The sequence below is a fragment of the Hypanus sabinus genome, chromosome 7 (assembly GCF_030144855.1).
Source record: "Hypanus sabinus isolate sHypSab1 chromosome 7, sHypSab1.hap1, whole genome shotgun sequence".
Classification (NCBI taxonomy): Eukaryota; Metazoa; Chordata; class Chondrichthyes; order Myliobatiformes; family Dasyatidae; genus Hypanus; species Hypanus sabinus.
The window spans coordinates 167,275,415-167,292,807 of NC_082712.1; the positions used below are offsets into that span (position 1 = coordinate 167,275,415).

General features: G+C 41.3%; 1 protein-coding gene across 1 annotated transcript in view; it reads left to right on the forward strand.

Annotated features, from left to right (window-relative positions):
• ano1a (anoctamin 1, calcium activated chloride channel a) overlaps window positions 1-17,393 on the forward strand; it is a 282,789-nt gene that overhangs the window by 27,538 nt on the left and 237,858 nt on the right. Inside the window, exon 3 of the mRNA XM_059976065.1 lies at window positions 9,282-9,466. Within this exon, the coding sequence (XP_059832048.1) occupies window positions 9,282-9,466 (185 nt within the window). The remainder of the gene's footprint in view (window positions 1-9,281; window positions 9,467-17,393) is intronic.

Consider the following 17,393-nt stretch of genomic DNA (forward strand, 5'->3'; position numbering starts at 1 on the left):
GTGTCAGACTGTGGGACATGCCTACCAGGTCAAGCTGTGTTTACTGAGCGGAAATAAAAATCTGAGCCAAAATCACAAATAGATAAAAAAGAAATGACCAGCATTTGAAGCCCTCCATTGGTCAGGGTGATAATGGATGGCACACAAACAAGGGCAGAATGGAGAGCAAGCTGTTGCCCATGTAGCAAGCTCCCCCTCTCGATGCAGCTAATGAATCCAAAGTAAAGGCAGTTTGGCATCAGTGGCATTGCTGAAGTTGCCAGTCAGTGTTGAACTCAATGTAGGACTGCATTAAGGACTCCAGCTCTGGATTTACTTAGGGTTAACTTCCAACACCTTCAACATGAGTGGGTATAGCCACAAGACAGCAGAGATTTTCCTTCCAGGTGACTTGCTAACCATGGCTGATGAGTCTCATCTGCCCAAAGCAAATGGCTTTAAAGTTCCAGTAAGCTATCACAAGGAAATCTGCAGATGCTGGAAATTCAAGCAACACACACAAAATGCTGGTGGAACACAGCAGGCCAGGCAGCATCTATAGGAGAAGCACTGTCAACGTTTTGGGCCGAGACCCTTCGTCAGGACTACTAGTCCTACATAGTCCTGACGAAGGGTCTCAGCCCAAAATGTCAACAGTGCTTCTCCTATAGATGCTGCCTGGCCTGCTGTACTCTACCAGCATTTTGTGTGTGTTCCAGTAAGCTATATTTGCCCCTTCCCCTGTCAGTTGGTTCTACTGACCAAAAGTGATCGAGAAATCAAGTTACCTGAAGTTGTGGAATTTGTTATTAAGCCTGGATATTTCATCACACCCATGTTGGAGATGAGTTGCTGTTCCTTGAACTTGTGTTGGGTCTCATTATAACAGCATAGGAGACCATAGAAAAATATACTCAGTGGCCACTTTATTAGATACACCTGCTTGTTAATGCAATTAACTAATCAGCCAATCATGTGGCAGCAACTCAATGCATGAAAGCATACAGACATGTTCAAGAGATTCAGTTGTTGTTTCGGCCCAGCAACAGAGAGGGGAAGAAATGCGATCTAAGTGACTTTGACCGTGGAGTGATTGTTAGCGTCAGCCAGGGTGGTTTGAGTATCTCAGAATCTGCTGTGCTCCTGGGATTTTCATGCCCAACAGTCTATAGAATTTAAACTCAAACAATCATGGGTGTCAGTGGTGTGCAGAAGAGCATCTCTGAATGCAGAACATGTTGAACCTTGAAGTGGATGGGTTACAGCAGCAGAAGACCACACCAGGTTCCAAGGTGCACCTAATAAGAGGCCAGAGAATGGAGGTCAAAGTTTGAGAGGGATGGAAAGCTCACATAGCAGGCAACAGGGCTGCCACCGCTGACTGAATACAGGTACTGTGCAATGCCAATCTGTGTTTGAATTTTCCGTTAAAGGAGAGACCACAGTATCTGTTTAACTTCTGATTTGCATTCCAGCCTACACTTCCCTTCAAGCAATTCAATTTTGGAAGCATAGGCTTCTGGCCAGACAGTGAAATTAGTCCACAGGCCTGCAGTCAGATTTTTGCCCACCATTATACATCAATACCACATTAATGGTAACACTTAAAGTGGCAGCAATAATCCATTGAAAATTGAGTGAATTAAGATTCAAGCATAAATCACATTCTTAAAATCTATTATAATGTTTTTTATCAATACAGCAAAAAATGCTACTGATGAATAGTAGTCTCTAAGCCAGCAAACAATATATAAAATACTGTTTAGCTATTGACCATTCTCATTTTCAAGACCTCTTCAACTCATGTTCTCAGTGTTATTTACTTGTTTATTATTATTTGCTTTTTTTTTGCAGTTGTACAGTTTGTCTTTTGCACATTGATTGTTTGTCAATCTTTGTAGATTTTCATTGATTCTATTGTATTTTTTTGTTCTGGTGTGATTGTCTGCAAGAAAAAATAATCTCAGGGTAGTATATGGTGACATATACTAACTTTGATAATGAATTTATTTTGAACTTAATATTATGCATTTTAGAAATGTTAACAAATTTCTGCTGCTTCATAGTCTTGGTCTGAGTGCTGTATAGAGAAAAATAGGTGGGAGTACAGTTAGTAATTTCAAGCCAAGTGGGGCAGTTTCATGCAGAAATTAGAGTGAGAGTAAAAGCTGCTGTGACTGTAATCAATCATGCCTGTTTGGAGCAGTGAAGAGCTTCAGCCGCAAAAGGAAAGGCCACATAGACTCAGTGCATAAAGCTAGACCCAGGAGTGGATGCCAAAGAACATCAGCCAAGTTGTAGTGGCAAGGCTTGTGGAAAGCCACAAAGGCTTGATAAATGTTGAAACTAATGAGCAGTATGAAAAGCAAATATTAAATAGGATCAATGTCACTAGTAGCAATAATGAAAAAATGCATTAATTTAAAAAATGGCTTCAAAGGCACGATTCAGTTTGCAAGATGTGTAGCTCGGGTGGTTGATGGTTGGATCAGGTTGTTCTCTGATCTTGGCGATTTACTTGCAGACATTTCAGCAGCATGCGAGAAGACATCGTCAGTGCACTGTTAATTGTGCTATGTCCTCCAAAAGCATGGCTTTTATATACTTTCTGATTAGCAGGTTGGATGTTATTTCAGAAACTCGTTTGTGATGTGGGGAAGAAATCTTGCCATTGTGGTTGTGTGGTGAATTTGTGCATTGTGGTCTGGAATTTTGCCCACATTGGCTCATAAACAGGTTCAAGGTCTATGTGTTTGTTTACAGAATGGTTTGCAGAAGACCACACTTCTAGGAATTATCTTGCATGCTGCATGTTCTCATGTGCCATGATTTTAACTGATGCCCAGTTGAATTTGTGTCCCTCCCTATCTTCGGAGGTAGAGACCAAGGGTGAATTGGTCACGTTGCTTTAAAGCCAGTTGATGTTCATGGATCCTCATGGGTAGCTTTCTCCCAATTTGGCCAATGTAATATTTGCTGCAGTCCCCGCATTGGATTTTGTAAACCACATTGTTCTTGTCTAATAACTTAGTCCAATCTTTGGTCCAAAGTACTCTTCTCAAAGTTGCTGTTGTCTTGAGCGTGACTGAAAGTCTATGTTCCTGAAGCAGTGAGGCTGTTATTTTCAGTTTGGTATTTTGTTATGATTATTGACATTATGAACATTGTCCAGTGCTCTAGATGTGCCTCCTCTACGTTGGTGACACCTGTTGCAATTTGGGGGACTGCTTCATCGAGCACCTCTGCTCCATCCTCCAAAAGCAGAGCTTCCCAGTGGCCAAACATTTTGATTCAGATTCCCATTCCGACAAGATGGGCCATGGCCACCTCTTGTGCCACGATGAGGCCACCCTTAGGTTGGAGGAGCAACACCTTATTTTTTGTCTGAGTAGGCTCCGACCTGAATACCTGAATATCGATTTCTCCTTCTGGTTAAAAAAATGTTTCCCTCCCCTTTCTGGCCTCTTTTTTCACCTGCTTATCCCCTCCCCCCAGTCCCCACCTCCTTTCCTCTCCCCTCTGGTCCACTCTCCTCTCCTATCAGATACGATCCTCTCCAACCTTTCCCACTATCCTGGCTTCATCTTATCACTTCCTAGCTTTCCTCTTTCCACTTCTGCACCTTTTAAATTCTGTTGTCTTCCCCTTTCCTTTCCAGTGCTAAAGTGCATTCATCTAGGTTCCTCCATCATTTTGTGTGTGTTGCATTGACATCGCTGTTGTCTTCCCAATTTCAGGTAGAGATATTGACTTCAAAGACAAGGTATTGACTGCAAAGACATTCAGTGAAGCCCCATCATTGTGAAGACACTTTCTGACAAATAAATAAAAACCTGAAAATCTGACATTGAAAACTTGAACTCGTGTAATTTCTCATAATGGTTACCAATCATTAATAACCAACTCAATTATGAGATAAATGGCCCAAGGTGCCCGGCCAGTTAGTGTATCAGTTAGTGTAATACCTTACAGCACTAGCTGTAAGATCGGCGCTCAATTCCCTCTCCAGTTTCAGAATGGCCTTTCTAAGATAAGGGGCCCAAAACTGCTCACAATACTCCAAGTGGGGCTTCACTAGTGCTTTATAAAGTCTCAACATTACATGCTTGCTTTTATCTTATAGTCAAGGATATAATGTTGAGAATTTATTAGAATGTGTTTAATGTAAGCAATTTGCAACTACATCTTGAATATCTCCTAGAGCAATATGTCGATCTGTTCACATTTTCATATATTCATTTTGATCTAACACACATAAGCACAGGATTACAAACAAGAGAAGATCTGCAGATGCTGGAAATCGGAACAGCAGAAGCAAAATGCTGGAGGAACTCAGCAGGCCAGGCAGTGTTTATGAAAATGAGTACAGTCAACCCTTCAAATGGGGACCCTTAGGCAGGACCCTTTGAAGAGTCTCAGTGTGAAATATCTACTGTACTTCTTTCCATAGATGCTGCCTGGCCTGCTGAGCTCCTCCAGCATTTTGTGTGTGTTGTTAAGCACAGGATGATGTGGATTAAGGAAGTCATTATCATGGAACATTCATAAGGGGATTTACACAAATATTAAGCTCTCTTATGATGCAATGTCATCAGCAAAACTATTTCAGGCCACCGATCAAGATGACAAATATTCAGCCAGAGAATTTGTTCACAGGAAAGCAGTAACTCACATCATTGCCTCTTGGCCCAGTTTGCACATGCATATTGAAGAGCTGGTCAGCAAACGCAGACTCTGCCAGGATCGTAAATCAAAGCCTTTGAAGAGCACCATCACAAATATGCAAAGCCACATCAGTGTATCCACATACTTGTTTCAGACTCTCCTGGTCTTGTTGGACTGTCAGTCAAAATGGACACAGGCAAAGTGTGTGGAATCATACACTATGACAGTAGAAGATCTGAGATCCATTTTGACAATTCGGTGTACCTGAGGAGACTGCCTGCCATAGCTGTATTGTTGACCATCACCCTGGCTACTTTGACAGCATCTCCCAAACCCACAGCATCTTCCAGTAAGGAGGATAAGGGGAGCAGGGGGACTCCACCACCAACTGGTTTCCCGTCAAGGGCAGCACAGTAGCAAAGTGGTTAGCACAAAGCTAGGTTCAATTCCTGCCACTGCCTGTAAGCAGTTTGTACGTTCTCCCCGGGACTGTGAGGGTTTCCTCTGGGTGCTCCAGTTTCCTCCTACAGTCCAAAGACCTACTGGTTGGTAGGTTAATTGTCTCAGGATTGTGCTAGGATCAATTTGGGGAATTGCTGAGCAGCGAGGCTCAAAGGTCCATGAGGACATACTCTGCACTGTATCTCAATAAATAAATATAAATAAAGTCACACAAAGTAATTTGGGAGGAAATCATTGTGGCTGGTCTATATCTCCAACAGAATGAAGGTGTATTTTTTATGTTTATACAGCACAGCAACAGGTCCTCCCAGCCCAATGAGCCTGCGCCGCCCAGTAACACTCATGTGACCAACTAACCCGTAGGAATGTGGGAGGAAACTATAACAGCCAAAGGAAACCCACATGGTCACAGGTGAACATAAAAACTCCTTCCAGGCAGTGGCAGAATTCCAACCAGGTTGCTGGCATTGTAATAGTGTTACACTAACCACAATGCTACCTTACCACCCGCAGCTACATGGAAGAATAAGACTGATGGGGTTACTCTGAGAGCTTGTATTGACTAAATGGATTAAATAGCCTCCTTCAATGTCATAAAAATATGAGAACTGTATGAATACATATCTTACCAATCATAGCTTATTTACAGAGCACTTTTCATACAAATGACATAATTCAAAGTTAAAAGGGGATAAATTGCAAACATGAAAATAAAATAAACAATAAAGATAAACATGAAAATAAAAGACAAAAAAAGTTAGTTAAAAGCAAGGTTAAATAAATACCTTGAGTTGGCATTTGAAAGTGTAAACTGAGTCTACATCCTTGATCATTTTAGGTATTGAATTCCACAGTTTGGGAGCGTAGTTAAAAATAGCTGGCCTGCCAAAAAGATCTCTCTCTTTTGAGGGAGATCATTTAAATTGAGGAGACCGACAGAAGAAGACTTGAGAGCTTGAGCAGGATTATAAAACCAAAATTATTCTGTGATGTACTCTGGTCCCAAACTATTAAGACTTTAAAAAAAAAAAACAAGTAGAAGAACTTTAAAATCAATTCTAAAAGAAGACAAGAAACCAAGCCACATGCATAATCCAAGAGGGCCCTTCAATACATTTCTTGAATTGTCTCCATTCTCAAATTCTCTCCATTTGGAGCACCCACTTTCCCCTCTGTGTTTCCTATGTATAATTTGGCACTATCTGTGTGTTACTCCACAATTGATTAGGAATTCACAGAATCATAAACACTGAAGTTCCCAAGTACTATTTTCTATTAGCCATTTAGCTGCTTAAAATAGAATATCTTTATAGCAGTTACCTGTTCACCAAATTGCCATAAGCCAGGCACCATGAGTCCATCACCACACGTCAGCTCCGAAGTTTCTTTCCTATATCTATTCGGCTTCCCAACAAAACTCACCCAGGTGGAATACCACAACTGTCCCTGCACAACTTTCGTTTGACAGTCTTTCCTACTCTCCTTGTTCTGTTGATAATTATTGAGTCTGTTCATATAATCACATTTATTTAAGTCTGATTATTAATGTTTGCACATGTGATGGTTTGATTGCTCTTGGCTGTTTGCACGATTGTCATGGAAATTGTTAGTTGCTGTTGTGTTGTCTGTTACGGTATTGTCCTGTGTTTTATGCATGGTAGCAAACCACAATCAATTCTGGCATGTCTCACGTACTGACAATGGAGTATTTCTGACTCTGATCTTTACCATCACAAACTATCTCTCTTCAGTAATTCATAAAAATATTGTCATAGGGAAGGTTGTCCGAGACCAGCATATATCAGATGATGGGAGGGTTGGTCAAAGAGAAGAGTTATGGGAACTATCATAAAAAGACTTCAAAAACCAGGAAACATTCAGAGATGTAATTTTAGAGTTTGAGTCCTGGCCAGCAAGGTGATGAAAATGAGTGGGCTGAGGTTCAGAAATGGAAGGTCATAGGTCTGAAGAACACTGAGATGGGGAGCAGTGAGATCAAAGTTGTGATTTTGAAAATCAGGAGATCAATTAACTAAGAACCAAATGTGGCAAGGTTGCATTCTGTGATAGCACCGTCTGTAAGACTGGAGTTTGATTCCTGCAGCTGTCTGTAATGAGTTTATATGCTTTCCCCTTGCAGATAGTGAGCTGTTGGCATATGATGTTGGCACTGGAAGTGTGGTGACCTTTGTGGGCTGCCCAGCACCATTCGTGCTGATTTGATTTTATGCAATTTCATAATGTATTTCACAGTATGGTTCAATGTTCAATTTTCATGGCAAATAAATCCTTAACCCTTATAGGTTAATGAGCCGAAAAGTGTTGCTTTTAATAGGATGGTGTAAGTTAGGAGGTGGCAGCAAAGATTTGGACGATCTCGAGCATATTGAACAACTAGGGAGGTTGTTCAAGTGTGTGTGTTGAAATAATCATGTCCAGAAGCATTGGCAAGGCCAAGGGTTTAAGCAACTGAAGACCTGAAGCCAAGATGGAGTTGGACAATTTTTAGTAAATAGTTTAAGTCTAAGTCATTTGATTGTGTTAAACTATATTGCCGATGCAGTGGCGAGTATCCTGACTGGCTGCATCATGTCTTTGCGTGGAAGCACCAACGCCCAGGAATGGGAATGTCTGCGGAAATTGTTGGATACAGTCCAGTCCATTACAGGCAAAGCCCTCCCCGTAAATGAGCACATTTACATGCAGCACTGCCACAAGAAAGCAGCAACTGTCAAAGACCATCCAGGCCAAAGACCATCCAGGCCAAAAACTCTTCTCACTACTACTATTAGATAGTACAGAATCCTTAGATCCCACACCACCAGGTTTAGGAATAGTTATTACCCTACAAACATCAGGCTCCTGAACTGGCGTAGATAACTTCATTTATCACTGAATGGATTCTATGATCTACAGACTCACTTTCAAGGACTCTTTACACCTCATGTTCTCAGTATTATTTTTATTTGCGTAGTTTGTCTTTTGCGCATTGAAATTTTGTCATTCTATGTTTATTTATTTTATTTTTATTTTGGCGTCAAGTTGTGCAATCCAGCAACCCACCAATTTAACCCCAGCCTAATCACAGGACAATCTACCATGACCAGTTAAACTACTAAGCAGAACATCTTTGGACTGTGGGAGGAGACCGGAGTACCTGAACAAATTCCACGCATGTGAGAAAGAACATGCTAATTTGCTTACAGAGGACACCCGAACTGAACTCCAAACTCTGATGTCCCAAGCAGTAATAGCATTACACTAATGATAACCATTTTGGTTTGTAGGTGCAGCAGGCTATAGAGAAGGCAAATGGAATGTTGGCCTTCATCGCTAAAGGGATTTAATTCAAGAGCAGGGAGGTCATGCTGCAACTATACAGGGTACTGGTGAGGCCGCACCTGGAGTACTGTGTGCAGTTCTGGTCTCCTTACTTGAGGAAGGATATACTAGCTTTGGAGGCTGTGCAGAGGAGTTTCACCAGGTTGATTCCAGAGATGAGGGGGTTAGACTATGAAGAGAGATTGAGTTGCTTGGGACTGTACTTACTGGAATTCAGAAGAATGAGAGGAGATCATATAGAAACGTATAGAATTATGAAAGTGATAGACAAGATAGAGGCAGGGAAGTTGTTTCCGCTGGTAGGTGAGACTAGAACTAGGGTACATTGCCTCAAGATTCAGGGGAGTAGATTTAGGATGAAGATTAGAAGGAACTGCTTTTCCCAAAGAGTGGTGAATCTATGGAATTCTCTGCTCAATGAAGTAGTGGAGGCTACCTCAGTAAATACACAAGTTTGGATATATTTTTGCATAGTAGGGGAATTAAGGGTTATGGGGAAAAGGCAGGTAGGTGGAGATGAGTATGGCCAGATCAGTCATGAACTTATTGAATGACAGAGCAGGCTCAATGGGCCAGATGACCTACTCCTGTTCCTATTTCTTATTCCTTATGTTCTTATTACACTACCATGGTGCCCCACACTACCGTGGCACCTCCACAGTATACTTATGTATTGTTTTTTTACGATTTTTTATTGTATTTCTTTACTTTCCTGTGAATGCCTACAAGAAAATGAATCTTGGCAGCATAAGGTAATATATATGTACTTTGATAATAAATGTACTTTAAATTTAACATTTTATTTAGAGGTTCTCACTTCTTACCTCTTTTAGATACAAGCAAGGTTAACAGAGGCACTGCAGTTCTGCCTGAGTCAGCGGAGAAGCTACAATCATTTGATACCACCATGACGTTTCACAATGAGACACACTGCTTTAAACCAATAGACAAAAAAGATGTTGACATTATCAATATAAAAGGGATCGAAGATATAGGATATGCACAGCCAGAATCCGTGGTAAGTGGAAGGTTCTTTTCTTGAAAGGAAGTTGAAAATTATTTGTTTATCACCTGTGCTGTTTCATTGAGATTCCCTCCTTTAACTTCAGTAGTTTTTTCAGGAAGGGGGGTTTCAGTTCTATAATATCCTTTCAGTGAAAACATGGTTCCTAACTCAGCCCTGAACAACCAAGACCAAAAATTATGTTTCTTTGCTCTGAACTCCTACTTGAGAAATAATTTTTTTCTAATTATTTTATCCACCCTTTATTCAAGTGTTATAACTTAGTTCATATCTTATTTTCCCATAAGCTTGCTGGCAACTATGGGTAGTGGTGGGTGGAGGGGTTACTTTTAATAAGGAATCAAATTTGGATGGGAGGCATTAAGTAAGAATAATTCAAAATGCTGGAGGAACTCAGCAGGTCAGGCAACATTAATGGAGAGGAATAAAAAACAGCCGATGTTTCAGGCCAAGACCCTTCCTCAGAACTGGAAAGGAAGGAGGAAGAAGCCAGAATAAGAAGTTAGGAGGCAGAGGGGAAGGAGTACAAGATTTGCAGGTGGTAGGTGAAACCAGGTGAGGGGGTAGGCGAGTAGGTGGGGGAGAGGGAGGATGAAGTGAGAACCTGGGAGGTGATAGGTGGAAGAGGTCAAGGGCTGAAGAAGAAGGAATCTGATAGGAGAGGAGAGTGGTCTATGGGATAGATGGAACCAGATATAGGTAATGGGCAGGTTAAAATATGCATTTTGGTTGCTCATCTACAAGCCACTGATGTTCAAGGTTTTGGGAGACTAATAGTCACATATTTAACCAACTTTAGTTGTTTTCCCATGATTGTACTTGCCCCAGTCCTCAGAGACACCAGACACTTAATTAAGAGAATTAGCTGAAATAAGGCTCCTTACTGCCATGCCAAGGTTTTTTCCTATCTCCGACATAGACTGGGGAATGGAGCTCCATAGATCAGACCTCTCCCTGGGGCTGAAGATTGAATACTTCTGGGACCCTTGGCCTCTGTCTGCTATAAGCTCCTCCTTGTCTGACTGGACCTTAAACTTGTCAGCCTGCTGACATCTTAGTAAATAACTTGTGAAGGGTAAATCCAAAAGATGCACACTGACCCATAGCATCCAGGGATTCCAAACCATAAGACATAGGAGCACAATTTGGCCCGCAAAGTCTGCTCCAGCTTTTCATCATGGCTGATTTATTTTCCCTCTCATCCCCATTGTCCTGCCTTCTTCCCATAAATTTTGATGTCAAGACTAATCAAGAACTTATCAACCTCTGCTTGATACAGTATATAACCATTGACCTGACCTCCATGGCCATCTAGGGCAATTAATTACGCTGATTCACCTCTCTCTGGCTAAAGAAATCCTCCTCATCTCTGTTCTAAACAATCATCCTTCTATTCTGAGGCTGTGACCTCTGGTCCTAGACCCTCTCACTATTGGAAACATCCTATCTACATCCACTCTATCTGGGCCGTTGAATATTTAGTATGTTTCAATTTGATTCCTCCCCCCCCCCCCCCCCCAATATTAAATTCCAGTGCCTACAGGCCAAAAGCCATCAAACACTCCTCATATGTTAACCTTTCATTCCTGGGATCATTCTCGTGAACCTCCTCTGGTAGATTAGATAGATTCCAAGAATTCCATGCATCCCAGCCAAAACTTCACCAGGTTCATCAGAGCTTTATGGAAAGAATCAAAGAATCTTTGAAAATTTACAAAATGGAGTGAAGCCATTTAGCCCATCACATTGACACTAGTCAAAAGGCTTGCTACATGATTTAATCTCATCTTGCAGCATCATATCCTTAGCATTACAGCTTAGAATTCTACAGGAACACAGTTGTGAAAAGTAATGAGGGTGTTTGCCACCATGGCCCTTTTAGGAACAAGTGGAAGATATTTCCTCATCTCCTCTCTAATCTGTCAATGAATTACTTAAAATGAAAGTTCCTTGATTGTTGACCCATCTGCTCAGAGAAAAAGATCATTCCCATCCCAAAGAGCTCTCCCTTCTGCTTCTCTAAACTAAGTAAAAATAACCTGAGATGATCCCATCTTTCATTTTAGAATAACACACACAAAATGCTGGAGGAACTCACTAGGCCAGGCAGCATCTATGGAGAGGAGTTAACAGCTGACATTTTGGGATTGCCTCAAAGAGGACCACAACCTTGTCATAGGGTTCAGAGGCTTGCATTCCTCCATGACCTGGAGAGTTATGTTGGCTGGAGTCGGGGCTTTATGCTTTGGCACTTGAAAGAGTCACCCATGCCAAACAGGTCAAAGGGTAGAGGACAGACTGAGTCATCTACCCACAGGTCCTATAGGTTTTTAAGTTTATCTTACGGCTAACAACCCTCCTGGTTTAAAAAAAAATGTTATGAAAACAGCAATGAAAAATCCTTTTACCTCTGAGTATGACAGTATTCCTAAGAATCCACCCAGAATTTGCATGCCTGATAGTAGTGAAAACCAATAGGAAGCTACTGACATGATGAATGAATCCCTGAGCACCACCAGAGATGGAGGACCTTCACTGCTACCCTAAATGCCAGCAGCGTAACAGGCAGTAAGTACGTTTTGGGATTGGATCTAGACCTGAAATGTCAACTGTTTATTCCTCTTCATAGATGCTGACTGAGCTGCTGAGTTCCTCAAGCATATTATTTTTTTCTTGTGTTACTCTTGATCACCGGCATCCATAGAACCTCTTCTGTTTATGTTTTCCTTTTAGATACAGTTTTTAAATCCTAGCAGCATCCCAATAAAATCTCCATTGGCCACTCTCCAGTGTAATCACGTCTTTCTTGCCAGATAATAAATTTTATCACCCAGTCTCTCAGCCCACCCACTAATCATGAAACAAATCCTATCTTGATCAACATCCAGGTCACAGTGTTTGCAATCTTCTCATAACCAAACTCGCTTAGCCTTTGTAATTCTACATTGTATGCTCACATGTGTCTCTAGTACTTATAACCATCTTGTTGTTGCATAGCTGCCATTGTTAGTGTCACTTTTCACTTCAGATTTATGAATGTACATGAACTTCAGCTGCCAAGGAGGAATTTGAACTCATGTCTTTAGATTAATGGCTCAGGCTTTGTATGCCAATCTGTAATTTAACCGCTGTGCTCTGCAGCTATTTAGTTATAAATATATAAAATTCCTAATAAAGTGCCCGCTGCATGTATGCTTGTGGTCTTCTGCTGAAGGAGCCCATCCACTTCTAGGCTCAACATGCGTGTTCAGAGGTTCTTTAGTGCACACCAGTGCTGTAAGGCGTAATTACCTGAGTTACTGTCGCCTTCCCGTTAGCTTGAACCAGTCTGATCAATCTCCTCCGATCTCTCTCATTAAGAAGCCTTTTTTTGCTTCTGTTGCTCACTGGATGTTTGCTTGTTTCTTGCACCATTCTCTGTAAACTCTATAGACTGCTGTGCATTAAAATCCCAGGATATCAGCAGATTCTGAGATACTCAGACCACCCCCCCCCCACCCCATCTGGCACCATAAATCATTCCATGGTCAAAGTCAAATAGATCATATTTCTTCCCCACTCTGAGGTTTGGTCTGAACAACAACTGAACCTCTTGACCATGTCAGCATGCTCTTATGCTTTGAGTGTTTGCCACATAATGAGCAGGCATATCTAATAAAGTGGCCATTAAGGGTATATTGAGTAAACGGGAATGAATGAACAAATAAGTGAAATTTGGTTGATGAAAATGGTAACTATGTATGAGGAAAATGATCAAAAAATTCAAAAAGAACAGCAAATGTTTCACAAGTTTTTCTAGCAAAAGGGCATGGTTCAATAAGCTACATAATCTTCCATTACAACCAAATATAATATACTTTTTACCAACCAGCTCTATTCTATGTACTCTTACATTGCTAATTATCTGTTGGGATATTTAAAAACTACTGAATGAATGAGTTGACCTTGGTTTCACTGAAACAGAAAATAAGAATGTGAATTAGAATTCCCTTTCAATCACACTGGAAGTAACAATACCTTAATTTTAAATACTAAGAACATTGCATTAAATTAACTCAACACCACAATACATTGACATGTATAACTGATACTGCCAACAGCTGAGATGACAGGGGCAAAGTATTACAATACTTTTGTATCAGCTATGCCTACAAGTTGATAATGTCAGCACTCAAGATTGATAAATAAATCAGGATGTTTGGTTTATGTAAAGTTGTTGGCACCTTCCCCATCCATCTTTTGAATGCTACTGTGATGAACTGCATTCAATAGCCTAAGAAACAATAATAGCTTCTATTTATTCACCCCCCCCGCTTAATATAGTGAAATGTTCCAAAGTTCTTCAGTGGAAAATTAATAAACACACATTAAGAAACATTTGAGTAGATCAACAGTTTGGTCAGAGGTAGGTCATGGATTGTCTTAAAGAAGGACAGGTGGGAGAAATGGGGAGGATTTGGTAGGGCAATGAAGAGTTTTGGAGCTCTACAGTTGAAGCTATGGATGCTGGTGGAATTTCCAGTCAATTCAGGATATCCAGAGGCTAGAACTTACTGCCTGTTACACTGGCATTTAGGGCAGCAATGAAGGTCCTCCATCTCTGGCGGTGTTCACAGTTTACTTCATTGTATCAATAGCTTTCTCTCGGTTTTCACTACTATCAGTCATGCAAGACATGGGTGGAGACTCAGAATTATTCAGAAATACTGTCACACTCATTACTATATTCAGTTCTGGTCACCTCACTATAGGAAGGATGTGGATACTATAGAAAGAGTGCAAGGGGAGATGTACAAGGATGTTGCCTGGATTGGAGAGTGTGCCTTATGAGAATAGGTTGGGTGAACTTGTCCTTTTCTCCTTGGAGTGACAGAGGATGAGAGGTGACCTGATAGAGGTGTATAAGATGATGAGAGGCATTGATTGTGTGGATAGCCAGAGGCTTTTGCCGCAGAGCTGAAATGGCTAACGCTAGGGGACATAGTTTTAAGGTGTTTGGAAGTAGGTACAGAGGGGATGTCAGGGGCAGGTTTTTTTACACAGGGAGTGGTGGATGCATTGCTGGCAACAGTGGTGGACACAGATACAATAGGGTCTTTTAAGAGACTCTTAGATAGGTACATAGAGCTTAGAAAAATAGAGGGCTATGTGGTAGGATGATTCTAGGCAGTTTCTAGAGTAAGCTTCATGGACAGCACAACATTGTGGGCCAAAGGGCCTGGAATATGCTGTAGATTTTGATGTTTTATGCTGCTTCTGTAACAATTTTGTTTTACCAGCCTGGGTTCTTAACCCTGAGCTGAACCCCCGAACCTGGAGGACTGGTGGACCACTCTTAGTCTGGCCTCTACCCTTTGGCCTGTTTGGCATGGGTGACACTACCAATAGCCAAAGCATAAAGCCCTGACTTCAGCCAACATTAAGTAGCTCCTCAAGTCATTGAGGCATGCGAGCCTCCCAACCACTTCAAGGTTGTGGTCCCCTTGGAAAAGAGACTGGAACGAGAGGAGGCGAAATGAAAGGGCTGGAGGAGATTAGTGAATCAGAGGCACAAATAGATTTGAAAACAAGCATGTGATGTATAAAGTAAGTGTTGATTTACCAGGAACAAATATGGTCCATTGTCATTAAGATACGAGTTTGATTGTTTGAACTGCTCTTTCTAAGTGGGTCCAGCATTATTTTTCAGTTCACATCTCGGAATCATTTTCCTATCCATCTGGTTAATTATCCAGCCTTTCCTAAAAAACTGACTCACTCAAAAGATTCTGTCCATCTCCCCCAGACCACTGCCTCCTTCTCCACATCCCTTGCATCATGGCCTCCATCTTATATACAACTGATATTTAAACTCCTTCAGTCTTGGTTCAATGAAGACATGGTTGCAGGGATTCCCTTATTTGGGGAAAATATAGAGAGACATGTCAAATACTTAAGAGGAGTAATATTGTTTAATTAATTGAGAAAAACCAGGCCTATACATGGGTTGAAAACGCCTTTCATTTTGTCTACACTAAATAATGAGAGGAAGACAGGCAAGATAAGAAATAGTTAGTCTAGGAGAATTTTTGGTCAGGGAAACATTAACCTCCATTTGTTCTTGACAAGTCTTGGTTATTTACCATTGATTGGATCCAGCTGCTAACTAAAACTTTCTTTTGTCTTCAAAATACTCTCTACTCTCTTGGTGCCCATCGTTCCGAACATTACACTATAATAATTGGGAGCTTAACATCCAAGAATATACTTCATATTGAAAGGACAGGCAGGTAGGTCAAGGGGGTGGTGTAGCTCAGTTGGTAACAAATGAAATCAAATCCTTAGGAAGAAGTCATATAGGAACAGAAGATATAGAATCCTTGTGGGTAAAGTTAAGAGACTGCAAGGGTAAAAAGACTCTGATGGGAGTTATATACAGGCCTCCAAACAGTAGCCAGGATGTGGGATATAAATTATTTCAATGTGAAATAGAAAAGGCATTTAATAAGGGCAAGTTAGATAGACACATACTTTATTGATCCCAAAGGAAATTACCAAGTCACAGTAGCATTACAAGTGCACAGATATAAATATTAGAAGAGAAGGAAAAAAGAATAAAAAATAAGTTACCTCAAACAGTTTTAACAGGAGCAGGGGGAGTCATCATTTCTCTGGCTATAGGTTGACTCGTTATAGAGCCTAATGGCCGAGGGTAAGAATGACCTCATATAACGCTCTTTGGAGCAGCGCCATTGTCTTGGTCTATTATTAACGCTGTCCAGAATTGCCAGGATTTTCCATAGGGTCCTTTGTTCTACCACTGACTCCAGTATGTCCAGTTTGTCTCCTATAACAGAGACAGCCTTTCTAATCACTTCATTGGGCCTGTTGGTGTCACCCATGTTGATACATTGCCCTAGCACACCACCATATAGAAGATTGTACTGGCGACAACAGACTGGTGGAATATGTGAAGGAGAGGTCTGCATACTCCAAAGGACCTCGGTGACTCTGGCCCATCTTGTACGCAGCCTCAGTATTGGTGCTGTACACAAGTCTGTCATCCATGTCTACCCGCAGGTACTTGGTCGGTCCTCACCACATCTACATCCTCACCATTAACAGTAATAGGGAGCAGTGCAGGCTTAGTGTGTCTAAAGTTCAGCACCATCTCCTTTGTCTTACTGACACTGAGCTGCAGATGATTCAGCTTGCACCATTTGACAAAATCCTCCACCATGTATTCATCCTCCCACCCTCCCTTTATACACCCAACTATGGCTGAGTCATCAGGGAATTTCCTCAGATGATATGACTCAGTGTTGTATCTTAAGTCCAAGGTATACGCAATTAAAAGGAAGGGAGCCAAGACATCCACCATGGGGCCCCAGTGCTACATTTAACTATGTCTGACACACAGCTCTGAAGCTGCACAAACTGATCTGCCAGTTGGGTAGTCCATTATCCAGGATACAATGGAAGTGCCCACCTGCATTGAACGGAGCTTTCCCCCCAGCAATGAGGGCTGTATGATATTGAAGGCACTTGAAAAATCAAAAAACATGATCCTCACTGTGCTGCCCTGCTTATCCAAATGGGAGTAGGCTCTATTTAGGTAGATGACAGTATCATTGACTCCAATGTGCTCCTAGTAGGCAAACTGCAGGGGATTGAGGGCTGATCTGAACAGCCTGTCTAGGGTCTTCATGATGTGTGAGGTCAGGTTATAATAGTAATGTGGGAATTCAATATGCAGGTAAATTGAGAAAATCAGATTGGTGCTGAATCCCAAGAAAGGGTATCTGTAGAATGCCTATGAGATGACTTTTTAGAACAGCCCACTAGGGGAAAGGCAAATCTGGATTGTCTTGTGTAATGAACCAGATTTGATATGGGAGCTTAAGGTAGAAGAACCCTTGGAGGGTAGTAATTATCATAAGAT